We start from the raw sequence: 25,202 nt of genomic DNA on the forward strand, positions 1-25,202 counted from the left end.
TGTACATTTGAGTAGCAAGACAAAACTTACATTGACTAGTTTTTGTGAGTAGTAAGAGTGGTTTTCCTTTGTAAAGTAATTGTCATGTGCAGTCTGTGCGGCAGTAAGCTGTTTTTGCTCAGGTAAGTCAGGCCTATCATGGTAGTAATGTGGGACTTGGCCTTTGAGTATATCACTAAACACATGTATGTATGTTTATTAGTATAAATATTCCAAATAGAATGTTCTATTGACGCACATATTTAGGCCTGAGATGAACACACACATCCTCAATAAATCAGTAATCTTATCAAACGCGCGACTACTCACCCGTGAGGATCTCAAGGCGTTGACAAGGTTCTGCTGGGGGCTGCACAGATATACTGTACGGGAAGTATCCAGTACTAGTTACATTGCTACATGGGCTGCGTAATTTATATTGCTATACAACTTCAACCTATTAGATGGTGCAAAAAGTAGATGCACCTCTGGAAGTTGCTCAAATCTATTTATTTATCTACACGTCTTGTCTTGGGTCACGTTTTCGTCAAGCAATCCAAGCATGCTGAAACCCTTCTTTACAAAGGGTTCATGATGGCAAATAAGTGTCCCTGGTGGAAGAGATGGTTAGAGGGGATGTGCAGAAAACATACCATTTTAACAACATTAAGAGAGCGCCAGCTTCTGGTACTGTCTGTCGTGTGTTTCGACATCTAGTCCAGCAGATCGTGGAACACATCGGGCTTTTATAGGAAAATAGAAAGTGCAGGGCTGAATTTGGAACATGTATTTAGTGATCTCCATGTAGACTTAGACATGACCATCTCCATTTCGAATGTATACGATGATTACAAAATTATAAGAAAACTGCAGGTGCAGAATAAGGTAATTATCATTTATCACGTTTATTAGGACTATCTTGTTTATAGGGCACAAAAGGAATAATTTTAAATCTGATTACAATTTTCTGACTCGTGAGACAATAATGGGATTAAATGTGACACCAAGTTATGTTAAGCTGGTCATAAAAGACTGGGAGCATCTAACGGTTTTGTGTTAAGTATATGGACACCCAGCATCATTTTTTTGAATAAATATACTGATAATAAAAAAACGAATAGGTTCCAACTACCTTGCATTTTGAGCACACCTGTACAACTATAATTTAATGCTGTGGCCGGGTAGTGCCTACACGTTTAGCCTAGACACACTTATTAATGACCTAAGGTGGCCTCAATTTTTAGTATTATGACATGAATGCACTACTGTGCAAAAATATGCCAACATGTTTTGCTACTCTCAAGCTCATTCTATTCACTTCCATGTCAATAAGATCAATCTATTTTTATAAAACCAAAACGGTTGTCTCTAATGGTACTTAAATGTCATACTTAAACTATGGCTATATCATTTTGATAGTCTTAATTTTCGCTTTTTGAAGCCTTGATTTTCAACAGCTATATATTTGACTTCCACTACCAATTCCCTATTGGCTGGGCTGCTGTGATTATAGTATTTTGCCACATAACCCATCATATTCTGCATAATCGGCAGATTACGGTAAAAAATATATTCGTTTCCTACTCAAACCGAACAAAAGTTACTATAAACACAGCAACACGTGTTGCCACAGTATAAAGCTCTTGATAAAGCTCTTGATAAAGGTTGACTGGTCACCTTTCTATAGATTATTTCTATATTTGGGTGTCAGAGTAGTACTATTGAGAAGAAACTTTTGCCTATAAAGAGTTAAAATGTGTAAAAAAAGCCAAAATAATGAGGTAATACTAACACAAAATATATGCATTACACTGTTGTGTGTTTCTGGTATGGCCCATTGTTGCTTTTCCCTATGTTAGCCTAATTTTGCACGTTGTAGGCCACTTTTGTTTTGCACATGTTACTATATATCATGCTTGTTTTTCTGCCACAGACTATTTTCACAAAGAACCAGCCCATGATTCTGTATTTTACTCTTTTCCCAGGATTTAGTCTGAACAGTCTTGGCAATGTCAAACAACATTGTGCCTTGTTATTATCTCTGGTCAGGCACTGGCAACTAGACATAATAACAGAATGCAGCTGTTGTTTTCTATACACATATCTTGTCATATAACTGAGGACAGAGGTTTTGAAAACACAGACAGACAGTGCAAAAATCCCTAGACAAGAGTTCTGCGGCAGCTGAGATGTAGAACACCCACCTATGTATGCTAAGGTACGGGGTCCGCCATTAAACTCAGATATCTATAATATATAACCTCTTAGCTTCAGTAGTACAGGAGGGTTTAGGCAGATCTATCAGATAACATGTCAGGCCTTTTTATTGCTTTTGGTTTATTAACCATGCTGTTGATAATATTGACATTTATTTTGTCTTCTAACTACGGAGCAATGATTGCACCGTAGAGCCCAATTGTTTAGAAAAAGATTGTAAACTTCCTTTGTGTCTCTTTTTTATCTAATTGTGGACAAGTACGAGTGAGGGAGCGGAAAGGTGTGTCGTGTTATCGCGATCCCTGATAGGGTCGAGAGGGTTTTGTTCTGGGGTGCCAAAATGACTTGTCTCTCTGGAAAGGTTAGGAGGGCAAGTGAGGCAATATAGCTAGTTGGGCTCACGCTCATAGATACTGAGGTGGTATGGCAACTCAGTCCCTACATACTAATGTTATATGGTCGCCTCTTTTTTAGCAGGCCGAACTCAGGCTGTTCGATTGGAAGGTTTTCTTGCCCCGCCCCGTCCCCTGTGGGTTCCTCCCTTTCCCCTCTTTTGTTTAATCTTTACATACATCCCCTTATTGTTGCTTTACAGGACATGGAGGTCACGGCGTTCAATTACGCCGATGACCTCCAGCTCATTTTTAATCTCTCCTCTTCTCCCGATTCAGTTTCCAGGGTTCATTCCACTCCGACTTTCATCTATAACTGGATGAACCTCAATCAACTTAAATTGAACCCCGATAAGTCCGAGTTGGTTCTTATCTGGGGGCCCTCCAACCCTTGGTCCTCTGCTTTTTGGCTCCCAATCCTTGGTCTCCCCCCGTCTCCCTCTGCATCTGTTAGAACCCTTGGCATCAAGGTCAGCCAAGACCTTTCTTTGCGCCCCCAGATAAGCGCAGTAGTCTCTTCTTGCTTCCTTTCCCTTAGAACTATCCATAAAGTCTCACGTTTCCTCTCGGATGAAGCCCTCAAACTTGTTGTCTCAGCAATGATCCTCTCCCGACTAGATTATGGTAATGCCCTCTATGTGGGCATTCCAGCCTATGAATGTCGTTGTTTGCAGCTTATCCAAAACCAAGCAGCGCGCCTCATTTTTAGGCTCCCCAAATCTAGTCACACCACCCCTCTGCTCAAGACTCTTCATTGGCTCCTTATCAAGGAGCGCTCACTTTTCAAACTGGGTTGTCTGACCTTCATGTCTCTAGCTGGCACTGCCCCTGCTTTTATCAGATCCAAGATTACCGCATATGTTCCAGCTAGACATCTTCGATCCTCCACCCAGTTTCCTCTCTTAGTCCCCCGATTTCGTAAGAAGAAATCGGGCGGCTCCAGGTTTTCGACACTTGCTCCCCTTTTTTGGAACTCACTTCCTCTGACAATTAGATCCACCCCCACCTATCTGGACTTTCGGGCTGCTTTGAAAACTAATCTTTTTTCTTTTGCTTATACTCCTTAAATCTCACCCTCTTCTTTCCTCAGTTTTAGTTTCTGTCTGCAGCGCCAAGAAACCGCTTGGTAGTAGAGCGCTATACAACTCCTTTTCAACTTCAACTTTTAACTTCAACTTCAACTTCAAGCATAGTTCTGTTCATAAGCAGAATTCCTGCAACAACGCCTAATTATTTGCCTTGTCTTGCATAACATTTAGTTAACCCTGCTGCATAATTTGATACTCTACTGTTGCATAATTATTGGTCCTCCCTTTAGGTAGGTTTGCTACTCTGCCAGAATCAGGCAACATTACAATACATCAGCGGCATGAAAGCTGAAGTTCACCTACAAAAGGTAAACAAACAAAACAAATGTTGCTTACCTTCTGAATCTTTCTCATAGAAAACTCCATGAGGATGAAGAGAGTAGGGACGCGAAGCCAAATTCTTCAAGTGCACTACAATTGTATCGTCGACCTCAGCCTTCAACAATGGGCCCAGAAACCCCAGCCAGGCGGGTTTAGGCACTTCTGTTGCATAGTCGTCATCCGTGAACTCCTTGTAAACAGCCTTTTTGTACACCCGTCCAATCGTGTCCGCTTCCTTTGCCAAAAATACTGAAGCGTGCCTGTGAAACACAGAGCATCAAGTTAACTTTGGTGCAGAGATATTTCTGTAACACCCTTAGACACAACCAGCAAGACAAATTTTCAAAGGCAACAAATGCTTTAAGTCCAGAAAAACCTGGTCGCACATCTAAAGGTTTATTTTTAGCATACATTGTCTAGTGGAATATTTCCTAAATGGAAATGTAAAGGCAAGGTTCCTGCAAATCACAGGTGAGAGAGCAGTTAGGAGTATGAGGTGAAAGGCTCTGGTTAGCTATTGGGACAGATTAAATGGGCCTCCACTGAGAAGCAAACAGTCAAATAATCCACCATCACAAATTAAGTCAAATTTACACTAAAACAGAACCCATTGTTGAGCAGTTATACCACACTACAGAGGTTCTCAAGTTGGGGTCTGCGACACGTACTCATGGGGGTGCACAACTATTTAGAAAATAGAAATGTTGTATATTAATTAAGTATTTGATCATAAAGAAGCAAACTTAAAAAATTTGAAACGCTGTGTAAATGTTAAGAATTTAAAATTGGAGCCTAACAATTACGTTTCTATTCAAAACTTGATTTGTGGAAGCAGCGTAAGTGAAACACACATAATCTAGTATGGATAATCGGTGGTATCAATTGAAGCACTGGGGTGCATAATGGAGCAAAAAGATGAAGTTAAGTGCTAGAGTCTAGCATATTGTTTGTCTTAAAAATAAAAAAAATAAAAGACCCAAGCTTCCCAGTAAATTTTCGTTTTTGGCATATATGTTTGGTTTATGTATTAAATAAAATATTTCAATTTTTTTGTATTTGTTTGATGTTCACTTGTGCAGGTTCAAATCATAGAAATTGCTTAGGTGGGTGTCCCCGGCTTCCAGTAGTGGTTCAGTATGAGTTCACAGAAGTAAAAAGTTTAAGAACTGCTGCCATACAGCATACCTACAGACCTGGATTACTACAGTCTCGGTTTCAGGCATTTAGGGTAATCTTTCATTAGTCTACAGACGTAAGGCCCAGCACATGCATCCCATGGTACCCGATCCGTGTAGGCTCTATGTTATCTTTGGTCACAAAGATAAACACACAGAGCAGCAGAGAAAGCTGTTCCATCGCTGGTGTTTTCACCCGCTGGTCCTCCCCATCCCTTCAACTGCCTCCTGTTGACTATTAACACCTTCAGCGCGGCGCAGATTCCTGCGCTGTGCTGAACGTTCTAATGAGCCAACGGGCTCATGACGGAACGGTTCCGTTATGAGCACAGGCCAACCGACTCTTATGGAGTAAGAAGAGCCAGATCTCCAGAATGGGAAGCGGCAGGATGAAAGCCCTGCTGGAGTGTCATAGCCTCCCTGTAGGCATAATAAGAAGGTCATGAGGGGAGCAAAGTGCAACCTCATTGCAGGACTCTTCTCTGCAGCACCCCTGCTCTCCTGCCCAGAGCACATTATGTGATCATAGAAAAACAGGGTCCCCAGCTCTGCTCCCCCAGTGGCAGATGCAACAGTATGAGGCAGGAGGACACAACTGCAGGAACAGGTTCTCCCCAGCCTGGTACTTCTGGGAGTCCATATACCCCCTTAAAGGGAAGAGGGGGAGGAGTATTTTAAGATAAGAGGGAACAGGAAGATGCTGGTGTCAATAAGGTGATGACGCAGCACCCCGGCATGTGATAGCGGTACCATGTCATGTGATGGCTGTATCTAGGCATATGGTAGTGTAAGACTGCTTTTTAGAGGTCAACCATTGAGACAGTGAATGGCAAAAGGTATTTAAGCTTTGTCAGACATGCAAGACCTATTCCAGAGGGCATGCACTCTCCTGTAGGCAGGGGTGCAGCTTGATCAGTAAGACCCGTGGGGTGTGAACTTCAGATTTTCCGACAATCACACTGGTATATCATGGCAATCATTATATGAAAAGCAGCATATGGGAGGGGTTAAGGGCCAGTGGAAACAGAAAAGTGTCCTGTTTGTGATGGGTGCATTAAATAGTTTTTTTGTAAAATTACCATTTTATAAGATCTTCAAAACAGAGGCAAGAACGTATGTGTGTGGGTTTTTATCTGAGTATTTAAAAATCCCAGGTGAGATCTGACAAGACGCCGTACCATACCCGACTGAAAACTCCTGTACCCAACTCTTTATTAAATAATACATTATTTAATGGGGCTGTAAGACCCAAAACACCTTCCTAAAGCTACACCCCTGCCTGTAGGTCTTACAGAAGTCACATCTTAGAACAGGTGGAGCCTCTGATACTGATCCCCAGAGACGGTCTGGTCAATCTGGACAAGGGGGGATGGATTCAGCAGTTCAATGATACAGGTGCCTGCCTGGGTATGACACAGCTCTGGAATATGGTGTTAAACTGCTCTGGAAAGCCGCACAATGCAGCTAGAGATGCTCCTTACCCTGGAGCATGTTACACAGGAGGCGGAGTCCACAGATGTCAAAGTGTACGGTAGACAAGGACCAGGACTCCCTTCGTCACAGACAACCTGGGATGTGCCAGGATCCAGGGCTACATAGATGAGAGAATTCTAGAGGAACACAGTCAGTCAGGACTACAAGAATGAGGGTTTTAACCCTCTATGGTGGGTTAGAGTACTGGGATAGCCCTCTACCTTTGTCCTGGGTCCGTGCTGGCCCCACAGATACAGAGCCCTGATGTCTACGTTTAAGGCGCTTGTGCTCGATACACACTTCACATCTGAAATCCAGAGGTTCAGCACCTCAGACTCCTGCAGTGCCTCCAAGCTTAGCCCTTGCGAGTCAGGGTGGCATTCTCAAGGCTCAGTGGGATCTACACTACTAGTTATCCCATTGTCTCAGTAGCAGGCCACAACCGTGTGCTTGAGAGGGAACATATCTGCTCCTTTTGTATGTAGTGGTGCTGGAACAATTTTCGGTGTGGGAGTGCCAATGTCAAGTCACTGAAAACGCAGGTTTTGTAAAAAAAAAAAAAAAATCAAAGCACTATATAAATGACAAGTGTAGAGTTAGCCGCACCCATACAGGAGGAGTGTGTAGTTTTGCAGATTTTTGTAGCTTCAGATTGAAAGCTTTAGCCAGGTCGCGTAAGCACACTTTCTCCCCCTGAAACAGACATCTCTTTGTATTTTCGCGGCACAGGATGGGCCACCCAAGGTTCTCGCTGTTAGCCCGTGCCTCCATCCAGACTGAAATGTTTTCCTCAGTCCACTTGATACATGTCCAACTGGCGTGCTCTTCTCAGTGCTCAATTTGTAAAAAACAAATACCTGCCAGGGCCCTCCAAAGATGCCACATCCACTTGCACCGATCAGTCTCAAGGTCAGCGAAGCCAATGACAGTATCTAGCCATCACACTCCCACAAGTATGACAAATCTGGCTATTCCTGGCCCCAAAGCTATAAGAAAGGCTTCGGCGGCACATATTAGTCATTTTTAAGGTATATTGAATAAACAGACAACTATTGTGCTCGTTTCTAAATTAGACAAACACAGACACCATGTGGAGGACTGTCATAAGTGCAGGTGTTCACAATTTCGTGCCGTTGCCCCAAGCACAGGAAACCACCGGCTCAAGTTAAGCACTGGTTCTCCTACCTGCGTGGCTTGGACTCCCTCCACCCACACCATGTCATGTATCCTTAAACATGCCACGCGGTTAAAAGTTGCCAAGCCAAGAGTTAACCATGAGCCACCAGTGACCCAAATTACAACTGCGGAGTCCCTTGATGGACAGTATTGCTGCAAGCTGACCGGAAATCACGTGACTGAACCGTTAAATTTGCAAAACGTTTTGACCTTTCCAATCAGCCGGCATACAGCACCTAGGCCGCAATTGCAAACCTTTACTGCCTTTTAGAAACATGTGCACCAAGTGTAAACTGCCTGTGCCAATGGGAAGTTACATTTGCCCGGCATTCAAGCAGACAGAATTTAATTGTAAAAACAGTTCATTATCACAGAGCTAAGGAGGACAAGTCAGTCAGTCAGTCAAAGGTACTTTATTCGGTTCATAGCAAAAACCATGAAAGTATGCTAAACATCAAAAGTCAAGACTACAGAGGACAAGATTGACTAAATGTTTTATTTATTTAAAAAACATGTAACACCATGTGGCAAATACAAACATTGTGTATTATTGCATCTTGAAGAAAGCCTATACGCACGCATGTTTTATACTGTGAACAAGGAAACTCTCTGTACACCCATCATGTTACCATGACAACAAAGTGAAAGAAATGAACGCACAAAACAATTGATGAATATTACTGTGCTTTAAAGAGAGGATAAGGTATCACCAGTAAGTACTTCGTAAAGAAAAATATCAACACACTGCAATTAAAATGTTGTTGTGTCAGCAGAGTAAATAAATCCAGGAACACACACTGGGTGTCAGATATAAGTCGCATCTGTAGTATAACACAAGCATTGGCAAAGCTAGCAGATCTCGCCTTTGAGACCTATTGGCTGTACAAATGTTTTTAGCCAGGAGGCACACCGTCCCCGGTGCAGTGAAGCAAGGCTAATAACAGGAAAAATCCCATGGCACACAGCTTTTTTTTGTTCCTGGTGTTTGCCAATTTAAGTTGGATCTGTTAAAAAAAAAAAAAAAAAGTAACGTGAGCGCAGTGCGTGCGCGCTCAGAACACGGGTGGGGGAAGAAAGCAGGTTGGGGTAAGCAACAAAGGGGTACATTCAACCTCTATGTTGCTGCAACATAGAGGTTGAATTTACAGAACATAGGGAAACAACAGGCAGTTGGGCACAAGCAACACAGAGGGCACGAGTGGGGGGAAGCAACACAGAGGGCACAGGGAGGGCAGCAAACGAGACAGGGCAACTTGGGAGGTGGAAGCAAACGATTATAGAATACAGCATAGATGTAAAGTGCACAGGAGAGCAGGTCAAGTCTGTATAAGGTGAAAGTGTACGTAAGAGGGGATCAAAGGACAAAGTTGTGGAAAATGACATTTTTATAATGTGTTTAGAGAAACAGGCAAATATTCTGAATTGTAAAAACGCATGCACTCTCATGGCTGGGGAACTGCATGCACTCTAAAGGCAGGGGAAACAGATGCACTCTCATGGAATGCTTTTAGAAAAAGAAAAAAAGTTCCCAAAACGCCGACACGTGTGGAAACATAAAAGGAGCCAATCAGAGAGATAGTAAACAGGCTATGCTTCATGGGAGGGACAACGTTTGTATGGACAGGCTAAAATAAATAAAACCATTGAATAGAATGCAAGAAAGTAAGAGGAATAAGACAAAAAGCTAATCGAAAGTAATAGGCAGAGTTGCTTTCTAGGTCAGCTGTAACATGTCCCCTATAAGTCTTTCACAACCAGAGAGCTGTGTGGCAAACTTCAGCCAAAAAAGAACTATGTGATGGCCCCATTCCCGAAACCAAATGGGAATACAAATGGAACATAACCATCTTCAAAATGCCACACCTTGATGCCCATCCAACCAACAGCAAACCATGGAAAACACTTGAAAGCCAATGGTTGAATGAAGCTGGCCTAAAGCCCACTCGATCAGTGCTTCTACTTTTAAAATAATTGGTAACTGGAGGTCATACACAAAATAAAGATGCCTGTGACCAGACCCAAAGGGAGATGCCAGCCATTAGACAATACAATCAGCTCTCAGAAGTTTTTTTTTCTTCCAAGGATCCATAGACAAAATGGAATACTTGTTACAATGAGTTCCTATGTGTCAGAGTTTTCTGGGCCCCAAAGAACAGGCCAGAGACACGTTTACGTACTTCCATACATACAACGAGTCACTGGTGTAAGGAATTCTCTGCAGGGTCACCCAGTGTACATTGGCTCAACTGTTTCTGCGACTGCTGAGTATCTCAGTAACGAGTAAGCCAACTTTTCCCAGATCAATCCAAACAAATGAAAGAAGAGGCTTTCAAAGCAGAATGCTTATTGGGATTAAAATGACTCATTTTCAATGAATTGAACAACGTTGCTTCATTGTGGGTGCTTTTTGTTTTCCTTTCAGCACATTTTAAAAACTCTGGTTCGCTTACATGCCTCCCTGCAGTGTCCGACGAGGCAATGTTGGAGCTCGCAAGAATCCTGATAGGCTGCAATTAACCAATCAGAATGGTTCTAACAGAGGGACTCTTTCAATCAATTCGAGCTGGGTCTTGTGGTAGGACAGTTGTGAATGGCTCCGGCCTACCAATGAGAACAGCACAAACAACCAATCCATACAAAACCACGTGGGTGTCATTTTCTTGATGTCTACAAACTGCTGTAAAAAAACAAATCAACAGGTCACCTCCTTTTGTGTAAACCTATCAATGGTAAATGCGGATCATGCGACTAACACAGATCTGCATCAGCATACTGTCGAGAACTAGTTAACACCATTGATACCTGAGGCAGAAACTAGCCGATAACCATAAGCCAACTGCCAAGGATAAAAGCCACAACAGTTGTATTTACCAAACCCAACAGTTAAACCTTTGGAAAAGCACTTGGGAAACCATAGACCCCCATTTCAGCAATGAACAAATTATAACTCTCAAGCTTCAATTAGATCACTGAAGTAGAATCATCACTAAAATTAATCTAAATCAAACAATCTACCAAAAACCTTGGTTCAGAGAAGAGACTAACTCCGGGTGACAGAGCAAATAAAAGTCTGGCGCGACTATGGAAATTTAGGGAGAAAGATGAGAAGAGAAGCTATACCAACATTTGTGATACAAGCAACAGGACAGGACGCAATAGGATAAAATGGTCTGAAGATTCCCCGTTGTCCGGCACCCTCAATGCAGCACAGGAATGTAGGGTGGATACTGCCATAACCAGGGTCTACCCTCAAGCCAGTCTAGAGCACGGAAGGCAAACCTGAGACTCAACTGAGAAGGGACGCTGACAAGGCTGTGTGTGGGAAAAGAATGTCACAAGGTGTTGGGAAACACTCTTGTACACTTGTCCATGATGGCACTAGGCAGGCTTAACCCCTTCTGTGTGCACGAAATTTCCGCGCTGTGCAGGAGTTTTCATTAGTGGGCGGGGGTTCAGACGGCCGGAGGCACACGCACACCATGAAGCATGACGGCTCTCGGTCATCACGAGCATGGAAGAGGTTAAGATGGGGAGGGGATGTGTGTGGTGTGAGAGCAGATGCAAGGTGGGGGATTGCCGTAGGTGACATCCTTGTGCGACTGATACTGGATGGTTTATGCTCAGCATCAGATTGCACCATTAATGTTGCTGTGGAGCAGAATCCAATTTGGCCGAGAACACCTTGTCGAAGAGCCAAAGAACAAGCACCAAGCGCACTGACACCGTGGTCTTCCGGCTGCTGCTGTAATTTGTCCCAGCTCATAGAAACGAACAGACAGAAGCAGTCAAACACTGATGACCCTCCCTACTACTCAAAATAATTTTAAACCTGAATGAAGCAGGTGGGAGGTTCAAAATGTATGAGTAGTAAATGATTTTACTTTATGAAATACCAGTTACCTACACTCAACGTAGTCACCACCTCCTCATGTTTCCACACCCTTTGCATGCTCCGCAGAATCTTCAGGTGGATCCCAATCAACACTAGAAAGACCACCACGCAGGCCCTTGTAACCACCCGCCTCAACTACGGCAATGCCCTGAACGTCAGAATTCCCACCCAGCTCTTCAAAAGACTCCAGAACACCGCAGCCAGACTAATTTTGACCTCCCCAAATGCACCATATCACCCCAGTGTACAAATCCTCCACTAGCTACCCATCCAGGTGAGATGTCAGTTCAAGATCCTCACTCACACATACAAAGCTCTATACAACCAAAGACCAACCTACATCAACCATCAACTAAACTTTCCCCAGGACAGAAAGACACCTGCGATCCACTTTGTTCGCCCTCACACACACACCCGAATCCATCACAGCTGCTCTATTGCCTACATCGCTGCCAAGATCTTCGACAACCTGCCCTCTACCTCCGCACAGCCCCCTCCCTGGTGAACTTCAGAAAGAAACTGTCAAGACCTGGCTTTTTGACAGAAGACTCAGCACCTCCAGCACCCAGATACCTCTAGGGGTGACAGTGCTTCACTATAGAAATGCCGATTGATTGACTAAAATACAGTGGAGCAAACAAAAACAGAGTTAGGATTGCTCAGGCTAGGGTTGCCTCATTGAAAAACAAGGAGAGGAGCCCACTTACTCGAAAGGGACAGGGCACCAACAGACCTGGATAGTCAAAATATCAATTATGCCTCACCCAATTTGTTTTCTGATAGGTCCTGTCTCACCACGAGGTCTCCTGTTTCAGCTCGGGTCTTTTTTAATGCTTGACTAGTGACATATTCTCAGGGACTGTGATGGCTACACCTCCATAGGCAAGCGTCTCTCCAAAGCACCATCAAGAGGTCTAGGCCATATAAAAATATGTGCACCCTGTCTCTGGCTCCGCCAACTGAATCGACCAGCGCGTGATTCTCTTAGTACATCAGACTTGGAGCTAAAGGTTGACTGAGAGAGTCAAGGCATTCATAATATGAACCAGCCAAACAGAAGCAGGACTAAGCTACCCGAGCCTGGGTCACCTCAGGATTCCAATACAAAACATGCCATATACATTTTATGAAACCTTTCATATGTAGTTTTTCTATTCTATTTTTAAATTTTAAGCAACAACTAATTAATCAGCAAAGAAACAGATAGATTCTACTGCATTAGAACAGAGTCACAAATTATTTCCTACTTCCACGGTCTATTCCCACTGCCATCAACACTGCTTGAAAACCAACTAAAGACTTTCAAATGTGATGTATACAAATTTTAAAATGTGATCAAAGATTGCGATGGTCTGTAACATTGCTCCCCGCTCATTTAATCACTTGGATCAACTGTGGTAATATGCTCTAAAGATGTCTCGCTTCCCTGGACTCTGTCTACTTATCTTGCACATTCTAGTCTGTTTCCTGTCCTGGTGTCTGTCTGGAAATAGTGTAATCTGAACATATGGGCAAGATCCTCAGTTTGGGTAATTTTTAACATCCGTAGAAATGTGACTGGGCTTTCCTAATGATGTCTGCTTCTCTTAATGTGTAATACCAAGAAACGCATATTTCTCATGTTCGAGCTTGGTCATTCGAAACTAATGAACTATTTATTTCGTGCAGGTAGGAGGAGAGGGTTCTCTGCTTGCAGGTCACCGGCAGTGGTGGTAGACAGAAATGTCCAGCTTGGTCCCAAATCCCATGGTCCTGCTGGTACCCGCGTCTCGTCCCTATGAATACCCACCAGGCATAACCTGATGCAGGACCAGTACAGGGACTCATGTGGCACCAGCACGTACCCAGTGCATGCTGTGATGGCAGAGCTGGCCCATGCACGGAGACTAGCCAGATTGGGGCAGTTCACTTCAAGTATTCCCTTGTCCTTATTGAAACATGACTAGAAAGAGGCCTCGGAGGTCAGAGGAAAACATGTTGGATACAGCCACACAGGAGTCTGCAAACTCACCAACACATCAGATGCCACAAAGACAGACCCTACTAAAGAACCACACATGGGGTCACATTGGCCAGTGTTTATTTGTATTAATGACTACACTCTTTATTCTTATGGTTGCGCAAGCAGCTCGGGCCGGATGGGCAGAGGATGGTCACACACTCTTTGCACGTTCACTGTTTGAGTCCACAGGAATTCTCCAAAAGGGATTCGGTTATATTATAATGCCACAATGGCATTTGACATTGGGAAGAGATTGCATGCAGCCACCGCCTGCTCCTCCCGAGGCCCCAGGCTGCATAAGCCCCATGTTTGCTGTCAAGTAGACAACTTTGCAAATGGGTAACCCCTGCCCTGGAGAGGCTCTACACATTCTGTGCGTTGCAACCATATAAACTCATGCACAGCATTTCTGCATACAACTTCAAGAAAAGAACGGCCCTCAGCCACACTCTCCCTTGCAACACGCAAGGGACACTATCTATGCACTGTGATCCATAATGAAAGTTCAAATCACAAAGTCATTTTGCGTGCTGTGAATTTGCCTTTGCAAAGTCAGCTGCACTGTTGCCCTGTGCGGGGTTTTCAGTTGGCACAATACCGATCGGAGTGCGACAGCCAGAAGCAATGATTCACACAAGGAAATCCCAGGATGAGATAAAATGTTGGCTCTCTAAAACGAGGATCTGGCAGCCATACATTTTATCAGGCACGAATTTCTTTTTTTTAAAGGAGGGAGTTAAAACTGCAGAAGTGTAAGGATATGCCTTTTCACTCTCCATGCGGCTGTGTGTGTGTAGTGGACACATAACCCACTAATTGACCAGGATTTTAACTTGTGACCCTTGCTTTACACAATACTGTCTACAGTGAGGGCACTGACTGAATGAGCTACTAACATGCAACCCTGTGACCTTCATGCTACATAGAGGGCTCTGAAACAGGCATCGTGAGATACTGCCTCCTTAAAAAAAGAAGCTACATCATTTCGAATAATAATAACAATAATACTCTTTATTGATTGGTTTAAAAAACCATTTACAATTTAAAACATGACAAAATTGAACGATAAAAATTACTGTGATAAATGGTAAAAACTGTGGATTTAAAATTACTTATAATTAGGAGGGCTGTTTATGGGCTAATAATATTCTGATGAAGGACATCGCTCTGGATTTCTTGTTGTCTCTGATTTGATTGTTGAGTCTATTAACTCAGCCGCCATGCTATGATAAGGAGGATTTGGCTTCCGGTAGTTTTGACGCTTTATGGACGAATTTCGTAAGCCCAATGTTTAGCTTGGTGTTGTCAGGGTTAACAGCGGTCATTATTGCTTGGCGGCAAGATCGAACTCCTAACGTAATGCATTGGCCTCGCAGCAGTGACCGTCTGGCCGTGAGCAGTGCAGGGCATGCACAGACGATGTGTTCCATTGTTTCAGAATGATAGCCACACAACCTGCATTCAGTGCTACTACCCGGCCGGCGCCATTCGGTAAGGTTCTTCCGAAAGGGCCATTCACCCATCCTCAAGGCTAGAAACTTGTGTTTTCAATAAAGTGCATATGTACTTGATAGGTGGAGCGGCTGAACACCCACTTTAAAATTAGCGATTACAGCCCAAGCGTGTCTCCTCTTTGACGGTATTGCCCTGTCCGAGTGAAAGGACCACAATCTAACGTGTTTTTAATGGCGGTCTTTAACACCGGGTGAAAGGGGTTTATATCCCAGAGGTCTTGTTGGATATGAATTTAGGACCCTAGTGTAATTTTCCCGATTTATGCCCATATATAGGTATAAATCACCCTATCCTTATATAGGCTTAGAAATCATAACCATATTTAGACTTAGCCCATGCAGTCCAAATACGGCATGGCTACTTCCACTAGTTCCGAAAACCCACAACGATTTCTTGGAAAAACCCACCTTCAGCAGTGAGGGACTTCCCCTTGCTTGAATATTAATTTATCCAAGAAATCATGGACTTTTCAAAGAACGGAGTCTTTGATGACATTATAATGTCCAACCTTCCGTCAATCTCTGCACCTTTAAGGTATAAATATGCCCACATTTACCCAGGCAAACACACAGTGGTTTGGAGCAGTTCGACTATCTACTTGCCCGACGCATTTCGCCATAGCAAGTGCCGAAGGAAGCCGACCCTCCAGCAGACGCACTGAGAAAGACGCTGTATTTTCTCTTGCCGAGAAATCCAGCTCCAGTGTTTCCAGGCTACCCTTGCGGGTTGCTGGGAAATCGAGTCCTGAGAAGGAGATACAAGACCTACTTCATTGTAAAACCAAGGTACGGAGCTGATTAGACCCTTAGAGATTTCTTGGATAGATTCTTGGCAAAAAATACTAAACTTAAGCTACACCTCACTTACTTCTCCCCTCGTACTTGACCTAGGTTAGGTACATCGGGGTAGGCGTATTTTAGAAGCACCAGTTGAGTACTTTCAGTCTTTATTTATTAATGTATGTATTCTATGTATTGTATGGCGTAGAAACCATATCATGCTTTTACAGTATTATTTTATAATACTCTACGTACTGTACGCCTTGTACTTTGCAACCAGTATTACGATTGTAGCAGTTCATTTCTTCTGCATGAGAAAGAAGACTGTTCAATAAATACTTTTTATTGAAAATGCCGTCTCTCTATTTCTCTGCACCTCTGGTGAAACGAAGCATGCACAATTGACTGAGTAAAATAACTATCTATTGTTTCAACGACTCTAGAGATACATTTCTTATTCTTGGGAAACAAAGTTGTCATGTTTCTGCGCTTATCAGAAACTAATCCCTTCTTGTGCATTCGAGAAAGTTTCTAGTGATCGCTGAGCTAGCTGGCACTCACAATTAAGTCTAACATATTCGATAGAGACCCAGTCAACCTCAGTCCTACGTCTAATCTATAGTATATGTTATTCCTATTCGCAGAGCCTATTGGGAATATAGGAAGTACACTACAGTCTTTTGCACCTAGTAGCTGTAAACTGCGATCCAAGAGTTGCCGGTGCTTGTGGCTGGTCTGATTTTTCTGTATTTCCTGCCATAGTCGGGGCTCCAAGGAACCTTCCCCGGCATGGCACAGTCTGTGACATAGTTTAATGAATGCGCCTGCCTCCACTCCGTGGTGATGTTGAAATTCCAATTCGAGTCTCACTTGGGCAGGCGAGGCAGATTTTGACAACCAAAAGGCTCCTTTAAAAAATGTTGTTGTTAACTTGTTTATTAATATACTGGTTGTGCCCTTGGTGATCTTGTGTCCATACGTGAGGGAGTTGATTACTTTAGCTTTCATTACTTTCAGCATGGGAGTTAGGCTGGGACCTAGTAGCTACTTTGCCAATTTTGCAACAGCCACTTCTAACGACAGGGCTTTAGTTTTCAATGCTTCTTTGTGCTTGATAAAAGTACCTTGTGTCAAGAAATATGCCCAAGTATTTATAACTGGGGGTTGATTCTAGCTTTGTTTTGTTGAAGTTCCACTTTTCTATTAACCTTTTTTGCTTCCCAAAAGATATAGTTTTGGTTTTTGACAGGTTAAGCTCTAGATGGTTTCCTGTTGTGTAGGGTAGCAATTCATCTAGTAGCCTCTGGAGACCCACTTTTGTGTGACTTAACAACATCAAATCATCGGCGTAAAGCCGTGAGCAGTCCAGGGCATGCACAGACGATGTGTGTTGCGGGTCCCGTCTAGTGGAGGAGGGTGGCAGTTTACACTGTTGAGAGCTGGAGAAAGGTCAGATATAAACAAATTAAAAAGAAGTGGGGCCAGTACACAACCTTGTTTGACGTTTCTAATGAACAGGTTTTCACCCTAAGCTATCACCTCTGTGTTTATTAATTGCAACTATCCCTGTGACACTTTTTATGAAGCCTGGCCTTTTCATTGCTGATTACCTTTGAGAACAAGCATAGTAATTTCTGTATTTGCTAGGCTCTTTACTTCATTTATATATGTGACCATTTGAGTTAGTTTAATTATACCCTACGTTCCCTTCATGTGAAGTGCTCTGATACCCACTAGGGTCATGTTCACGCTATACAAAACTTCATAAATAAATAAATAAATAAAATAAGTTATTGTGGAAGGGCTCGGATCTGTGCGGAACAGTTTATTTTTTTTTATAATTTATTTTATTGATTTTTATGGCAGTGGAAAGTTGCATGATACAGAAAATACGTAGATAAAATATACGTTTCTTGCAGAACAAAATTATACATCACAGAGAATAAATAAAAGATACAAACATAAGAAAACTGTGCGGAACAGTTTATACGCAGATCTCTGCTGGAAGTGTGTAAACCACATAACATATCATCCCAGTCTTAAATGTAAATGTAAAATGTAAATGTAGGTATACTTATATAGCGCAACCTGTCACCACAAAGGGCATCCTGGCGCTTGCCTAGGGAACCCGTCCTGGTATTCCCCTGTGAGAAGCCCCGACAGGGTGCCCACAGGGTGAAAGTCAGGCATCCCGCCGCGAGGAGCCGTTGTGGAGATTAAGCAAGCTATTGCCCAGAGTCGCAGAGTGTGAACCCGTGAGTCGAGGAGGCACCGGGACGAGAATTATCGAGTCCGTGGAATTTTTAGCCCAAGACCCGCCGGGGCGGGGAATTGAACCCTGGTCCAGGACCGATCTCAGATTCCGGGTCTGCCGCCTCTAACCCCTGAGCCACACTTCTCCACAGTCTTAAGTCACGCGCTCAAGAGGTCACCACTGAAGACAAGTGCATAAGTGAATCACCTGCATATTTCGCACTGAGGCAGGTCAAAATATAATCTTCGGACGTCACAGTTTTGCAAATAATGTAGGATTTGAATTTAGAAGCCTAACTGTGCACAGATTGCAGTGAGCAGAGTCTAGGAAGTGGTAAGAAGGCAGACTAGTGCTGTGTGCCGTCTCTTTCCTTAAAAAGTTAAAAAAACGATTTTCCCTTTCTGTGATTGCATCATCTTATTGTTTACTTTTCACATTTCTTTAACTGTCTTTACCTGTGGTTGTTTCAGTTTAAAATTGTGGTTTTAACCTGCCAGTGTTTTCATAATTTATCCCATGTTTTTGTGTTTAAACTTGTGGTTTTTCCTGCCCGTGACTGCTTCAATTTAACCTGTTGAATTGTGGGATTTGCAGTCCAAACTCTGTAGTGCTTCCCTCTCATTCCCTGTGACTATCAGTTTTCCCCTCCAAATGTCTCCTTTGCTCTGTGCTAAGACCTGTATGTTAAGCAGTGCACCCCCAGTGACCATTTTGTGTTAACAAGTCAGTGAAACTAGCCCCCCACTTTTCCCCCTGAGACAGAAGTAATCTGCTGTAAGCTGTTTATAACCTGTGCTAAATAGGGACTGTGCACTTCGTTTTTTAGCCAGGAGAGGGAGTAAAGTTTTATACAAATAGTGTTGTTAGAGGACAAGTTTGTTAGGGCCTTACCAAAGTGTGGATTGAGCCCGTCTGTCTCCTAGGAGATTTCTGAATAGAGGAGCAGCTTCCAACTCCCTGGCCAGCAAACCCTATCTGAGTTAGCTGGGACCTTATGTAATCTGATATTGTTTGGTACATGTGTACACTGATTGGTGGTTGTATCTTATGTTTCTATCGGATTAGGGATAGTGTCCTCATTGGTTGGGTATTTAAGGGTTCGGATTGGTTTCTGGGTCTGTGATTCAATCAATGTAGGGTTGGGGCTAGGGTTAGGATTTAATTTGGAAGTAGGGACAAGGGCTTCCTTTGCCATTGGTTGCTTGGACTTGGGTTGGGACTACTGGTAGGGCCTCTATTGGACGTAGAGATCAGGGGTTTTGAAACTGATGGGGTCCTTGGACTAGGGCTATGATTGGCTGTAAAGTCCTGGTCTCCTATTGGTTCTAGATTTTAGGGCTAGTGTTGTGATTGGATAGTGTTAGGGCTAGGGTTCCCATTGGCTGAAGGGGTCACCGTCCTACTAGGGCTATAAACGGCCAAGGCTTAGGGCGTCTCAGCCCGGGCGTCAAGGCTAAGGGTGGAGAGGACAAGGGTGAGTGCCTGTTAAGGGAGGAGAGGACAAGGGTGAGTGTCTGTTTGAGCCTGTTCAGGACCGGGGACAGAAATGCTGCCCATTTTCCAATTCATCAATACCTACCCTATGTATGTGTCCCTCTGTATATACGCATTTTTTTCCACTATAGATATGTACCTATCTTTGTGTATTGCTTTGTATAAACGTGTAGAATAATTATGTTGTTATAAAAACAGCAAAAATCATCTTTGGTCTACATGTACTTGCTTCCATTGTGCATCTATGTTCTTCCATGTACTTTGATCTATGTGTCAGTTACATTTCTCCTGAAAAAGCATATCCAATGCACTACCCTTTTTCTCATCCCGTACCTCTATCAATATATTTAATCTGCATATACTTACCTTCTTTATGCATCTATATACTGTCAATGTACTTACGGAACTATATATTTATCACTTTCTTCTAATTTAGCATTTCCAATGCACTACCCTTTTTCTCAGCCTATACTTCTCTCAACAGATCTTCTAGCCCAGCTTTCTGGCTCATCTCAAACTTCTTTATACGACTCTTTCCAATGCACTACCCTATCTCTCACCCTATACATCGATCATTATATCCTCTACACCCACTCTCTCATTTCTCCCAAACCCCATACCACTACTATGTTCCCCAAAATAACCCTTTCTTGACTCTCTCCTACTCTACCCCTCTTTGCATCATCTTACACCTCTTTTACTATACCGATCCCCCAAAACAAGCCTTTCTAAGCTCCTCCCTCTGACTCTTCCCCTCCAAAAACCCTTTTCACTCATCCAAAAGCCTCCTCCTACTGCTATGACCTAAACAAAAAAAATCCTTCACTCTTCTATCCCTCCACTATCATTTTCAATCAAAATAACAGACTAACATGTTCACTTCTCTAATTCCATATTCCATAATATACTAATTAACCACTACTCCTTTATGGGTTCCAGAGTAGTGTGCTACTCGCCAACAAAGTGTTTCAACGAATCATCAAGGTTGTAAGCGCTATATAAATGCAAGCCTTTTTCCCTTTTTACCCCTCCCCAACCCTTCTCAATCCAAATAACTGACTAACATATTCACCAATCAAATTAATCATATTTCACTTTACTAATTTTCAACACTAATCCTTTATGGGTTAGGGAGTAGCATGCTACTCGCCAAAAAAAGCACTATATTAATGTAAACCTTTCTTTCCCTTCTATCCCTTCGCTATGCTTCTCACTCCAAATCACTGACTAATATCCACCACTCAAATTACTTTCATATTTCACCATACTAATTCACCATTAATCCTTTGTGGGTTTCTGGAGTTGTGTGCTACTCGTCAAAAAAAGGGTTTCAAAACCCCATCAGGGATATAATAACAAACCTTTTTTTCTCTTTTATCCTTGTGCTATCCTTCCAAATCCAAATAACTGACTAACATATCCACCACAGGAATGGCATTGCTACGTTAGAAGAGTGCAATGCAGTCCGGGAATCGTTGTTCATTAGAGTCGTGGTTCATGACTTCGTTGTTCAGGATTTGTCGTTGTTCGGACTTCGTTGTTCAGGTAAGTCGTCATTACAACTTCGTTGTTAAGGATGTTTCCCGCATAGGGCACAGCATTTCGGTGGAATGACTTTAAATTCACCACAACTGATGAAAACTGAATTTAAGAATCCTCTCCATTAAGACCTCACTGAACCTGTGAAAGGATCCGAAAATAAGCCAGGTGACCAGATTCACATCTGCCCAGATTCGCATCTGAGTGGCATTTGACAACTAGTAATCCAGGGGGGGAGGAACATTTAGTTTTAAGGAATTGTAATTTAGGTGCATGGTGCTCAGATATTTGCTGAAAGGAACTTAAAGGGATCATTTGAAACTGAAGGCATTATTGCAACCCATCATAAATTCACTTTATGCAGCTATTCCGGCATATCAATTAAAACATTTGCAGCTGGTGCAAAACCAAGCAGCCAGATTAATCTACCACCAGCCCAAATGGCACCATGTTATGCCTTTAATGAAAAGTATAAACTGGCTCCCAGTAGCCAAATGCTGTGCATTTAAGCTGGAGTGTAAGACATTTAAAGCCCTCTATAGCAACAGTCCAGCATTCATATCCTCTCGGATTCAGCTCTACGTCCCCTCTCAGGACCTCAGGTACTCCCACCTGATTTTTGTGGTCATCCCGTCCTTTAAACATAAGAAACTCGGGGGACTAAGATTTACGGTCTTGGCCCCTCAGTTCCGGAACTCTCTCCCTGTGGAGATTAGATCATTGACCTCCTACGCGCAGTTTTGGAAACAGTTAAAGACTTGTCTGTTCCACCAAGCGTATGACTAAACCGCTTACTGTTCCAGCATTCCCTGGACACCAGCACCATGAAACCGTTTGGTGTACGTGCGCTTTAAAAGCTTATTTAACATGACATAACATGCAGAGGCCAGGGCACTGGAAAGCTTACAAAATGAAACATCCGTGAAGCTTCTGTTGTTTAATGTGTGGGGGTGCCTTAACTCTCCCATCAAAACATCATAAGTTGTGGGGATGTATCAGAGAACCTTACCTCATATGCGGATGACACCCAGTTGATTCTGGCCGTCAGAGATGATGGGGTAACAGTAGCGGAGAATTTTAAAGCAGGCATGTTGGCTATCGGACAGTGGATGTCAGCAAACTGTTTGAAATTGAACTCCGAAAAAACTGAGGTGGTAACCTTTGGCCACCTCAGCCCTAACTGGTCCCAGGCATGGTGGTCATCATCCTTTGGAGCATTGCCTAAACCAACCACGAAGGTGAGAAACTTGGGCGTCATGTTTGACGACAACTTGAATTTTATGGCTCATGCCAACCAAACAGCCGCCAAAGCGTTTTACAAACTATGCTTGGTCAAGAAGATTCTTCCTTTTCTCCCTAAACATGTAGGCAAGACATTAGTTCCTTGTCCTGTCAGCATTAGATTATTGCAATGGCCTGTTCGCCAATGCCCAAATTAGAGTCATCAAGAAAATGCAGACAGTTCAGAACGCAGCAGCGAGACTTCTCTCAGACGTCCCCAAATTCAAAGCTATAACCGAGACCTTGAGAAGCTTTCACTGGCTTCCTATCAGGAACAGAATCAAATTCAAAACCCTGTGTATCGTTTACAAAGCGTTACATCAACAAGCACCTCAATTCCTGAGAGACCACCTGGTTTCATATGTTCCTTCTCGGCCACTCCGTTCTGCTCAGCTGAACGATCTGATTGTTCCACGGACTAAGTTAGTCAACTGGGGAGACAGACGATTCCTGGTTGCCGCCCCAAAACTATGGAACACACTTCCTCAATCCATAAGATCCAGACCAAATCTCCTGTCATTCAGAAAGAAACTGAAAACATGGTTGTTCAACCTCTAAGAACCTGACGCCAAGCATAGGAGAGTTCTCAAGAGTACAGCGCCGAAACGCCTGCGGGCATTTGTTCGCGCTTAAGAAATGTTAAAAATAAATAAATAAATAAATAAGAGATCAAGATTCAGACATAGCCTCCTTACAGGAAATGCACTTACTTGAAAGAGTCCATTTCTGCATGTGTAACAAAAAATGTTCAGTGCAATTCTAGGTCTCAGCAACTTCTGAAACTGCAGGTGTAACGACATGGTGTCAACAATCATGGAACGGGGAAAGTCCAAAGGTGAACAGAGATCCAGAAGGCAGATACTCGAGAGTACAGATGAAGATGCATCATCAGCACATAGCCCTAATCAATGCATAAGCACCAACACAGGACAAGACCGGTTTCAAGTAGAGGCTCTGGATTAGCTGGTGGACACTAGTGAAGGGAAGGTGATACTAGGGGTTCACATTAATACAGTCTTGAACCCAGACATAGACAGAAAGAGTATCGGATGCTCGGCCACAGGGGCAGTGGCCAAAGGCCTGAAGCAGCCTTTAGAGAGCAGGGTTTGGAAAAAGCATAGAACGCACTACACCTTGAGAATTAGAATTATTCCTTTACTTCACAGGTGCTCCTATTGTACCCTGATCAAACTACCTCTATGTCTCAAAATGTGAACAGGTCTTTAGAAGATGCAACTATGTCTGAGAATTGCCGTTGTCAGAGCAAGAGAGATAGGTCCCCACAGAATTTGGTGACTAAAAAAAGGGCTCTTTATGGATCCAGTGTATAGAGCTGAAAGGGCAAAGGGGAATACAAGAACATTTTCAGTTGAGACAAAAGATAATATCCTAACAATGCAATGCGGTGCTTTGAAACCAACAATAAGGTGCTAGCAATTGCCAGCACCTTCAAAGTGGCATTTAATAGAAGGATAGAAACAGATAAACTCACACCCGGCAAAGATCAAAAACGTGGACGTGTTAAAAAAAGAAGCCAACTACGCTAAAATAGCTGGCTATCCTTGGGGAGAATCCCTTAATTCTCCGAAAGAGCAAAGGAGAGCAATGGTTATGAAAATAGGTCATGTTATCTACTGAAAAGGGTGACAAGCTAGGCCAAGCTGCTGTGTGTGCACAAAGAGCAAAAACCTCATGACACCCAGGGGGATGGATGGGCACTTAGAGAGTATGAAAAGCAGATTTCTTCCAATTCTGATATGCTAATGGACAGAAGCCGATGGTGAAAGTCCATTCATTCATCCAATCATGTGGAATTCAGGAGCTACCGCATGAGCACATCGATGCAATGGAGGCTCCTGACATCTCTGCGGAGCTGGTCCTTGCGACCAAACAAATGAGTTCAGAAGGACATCAGGCCCAGCCATCTTATGTGTGGATTTTTTAAGCCTTCTACACATAACTGACGGGTGGGGTGACCCAGTCGATTCAAGGGGCAGATATACTCATCCCTAAACAAGGTAAAAACCCAAAAGAATGTGCAGCATACAAAACATCTGTTCTTCTGGATACAGATGTGAACATACTTATATAGATACTGTCCACCCAATTAAATAATGTGATACTTTTTATGGGAGAACGCAACGTAGAAAGGCTTTATTAGTCAAACAAGGAAGTGATAACATCAGGAGTGTCCATACCTTGTGGAGAAGACAATGTGAAAACTAGTCTGAGTACTATGAATAGCTCTTGATACTGACAAAGCGTTCGATAAGGAGAGCTGGACTTCCTAGGTCCGAGTGCACACTAGCAAATTATGAGGCACCCAAATCGAGCCGGGATCAGGGTAAATGGGAGCAGGTCAGACATCTGCCCGTTATGGAAAGGAATGAGGTAGGGGCATCTTCTATCACCCTATTTGCACTGGTGGTTAAAGCCCTCCCTGTCAATAGGAGTCTGTGTGCTCCCAGATATTAAAAGAATTGCACTTATGTAATGTAAAATTTGTAATGTAAAATTTTATTTATATCGCGCAGCAATCGCTCCAATGGAGCATCTAAGCGCTACCTCCGGCAAATTACCAGATGACAAAGTGACTCAGAGTTGGACCAAAAACAGAGGCAAGCA

At 43.1% G+C, this 25,202-nt stretch overlaps 1 protein-coding gene across 1 annotated transcript in view; it reads right to left on the reverse strand.

Annotated features, from left to right (window-relative positions):
- HEPHL1 (hephaestin like 1) overlaps window positions 1-25,202 on the reverse strand; it is a 209,077-nt gene that overhangs the window by 137,903 nt on the left and 45,972 nt on the right. The window contains exon 2 of the mRNA XM_086936267.1: window positions 4,013-4,257. Within this exon, the coding sequence (XP_086792393.1) occupies window positions 4,013-4,257 (245 nt within the window). The remainder of the gene's footprint in view (window positions 1-4,012; window positions 4,258-25,202) is intronic.

Source organism: Lissotriton vulgaris, chromosome 8, assembly GCF_964263255.1.
Source record: "Lissotriton vulgaris chromosome 8, aLisVul1.2, whole genome shotgun sequence".
NCBI classification, from domain to species: domain Eukaryota; kingdom Metazoa; phylum Chordata; class Amphibia; order Caudata; family Salamandridae; genus Lissotriton; species Lissotriton vulgaris.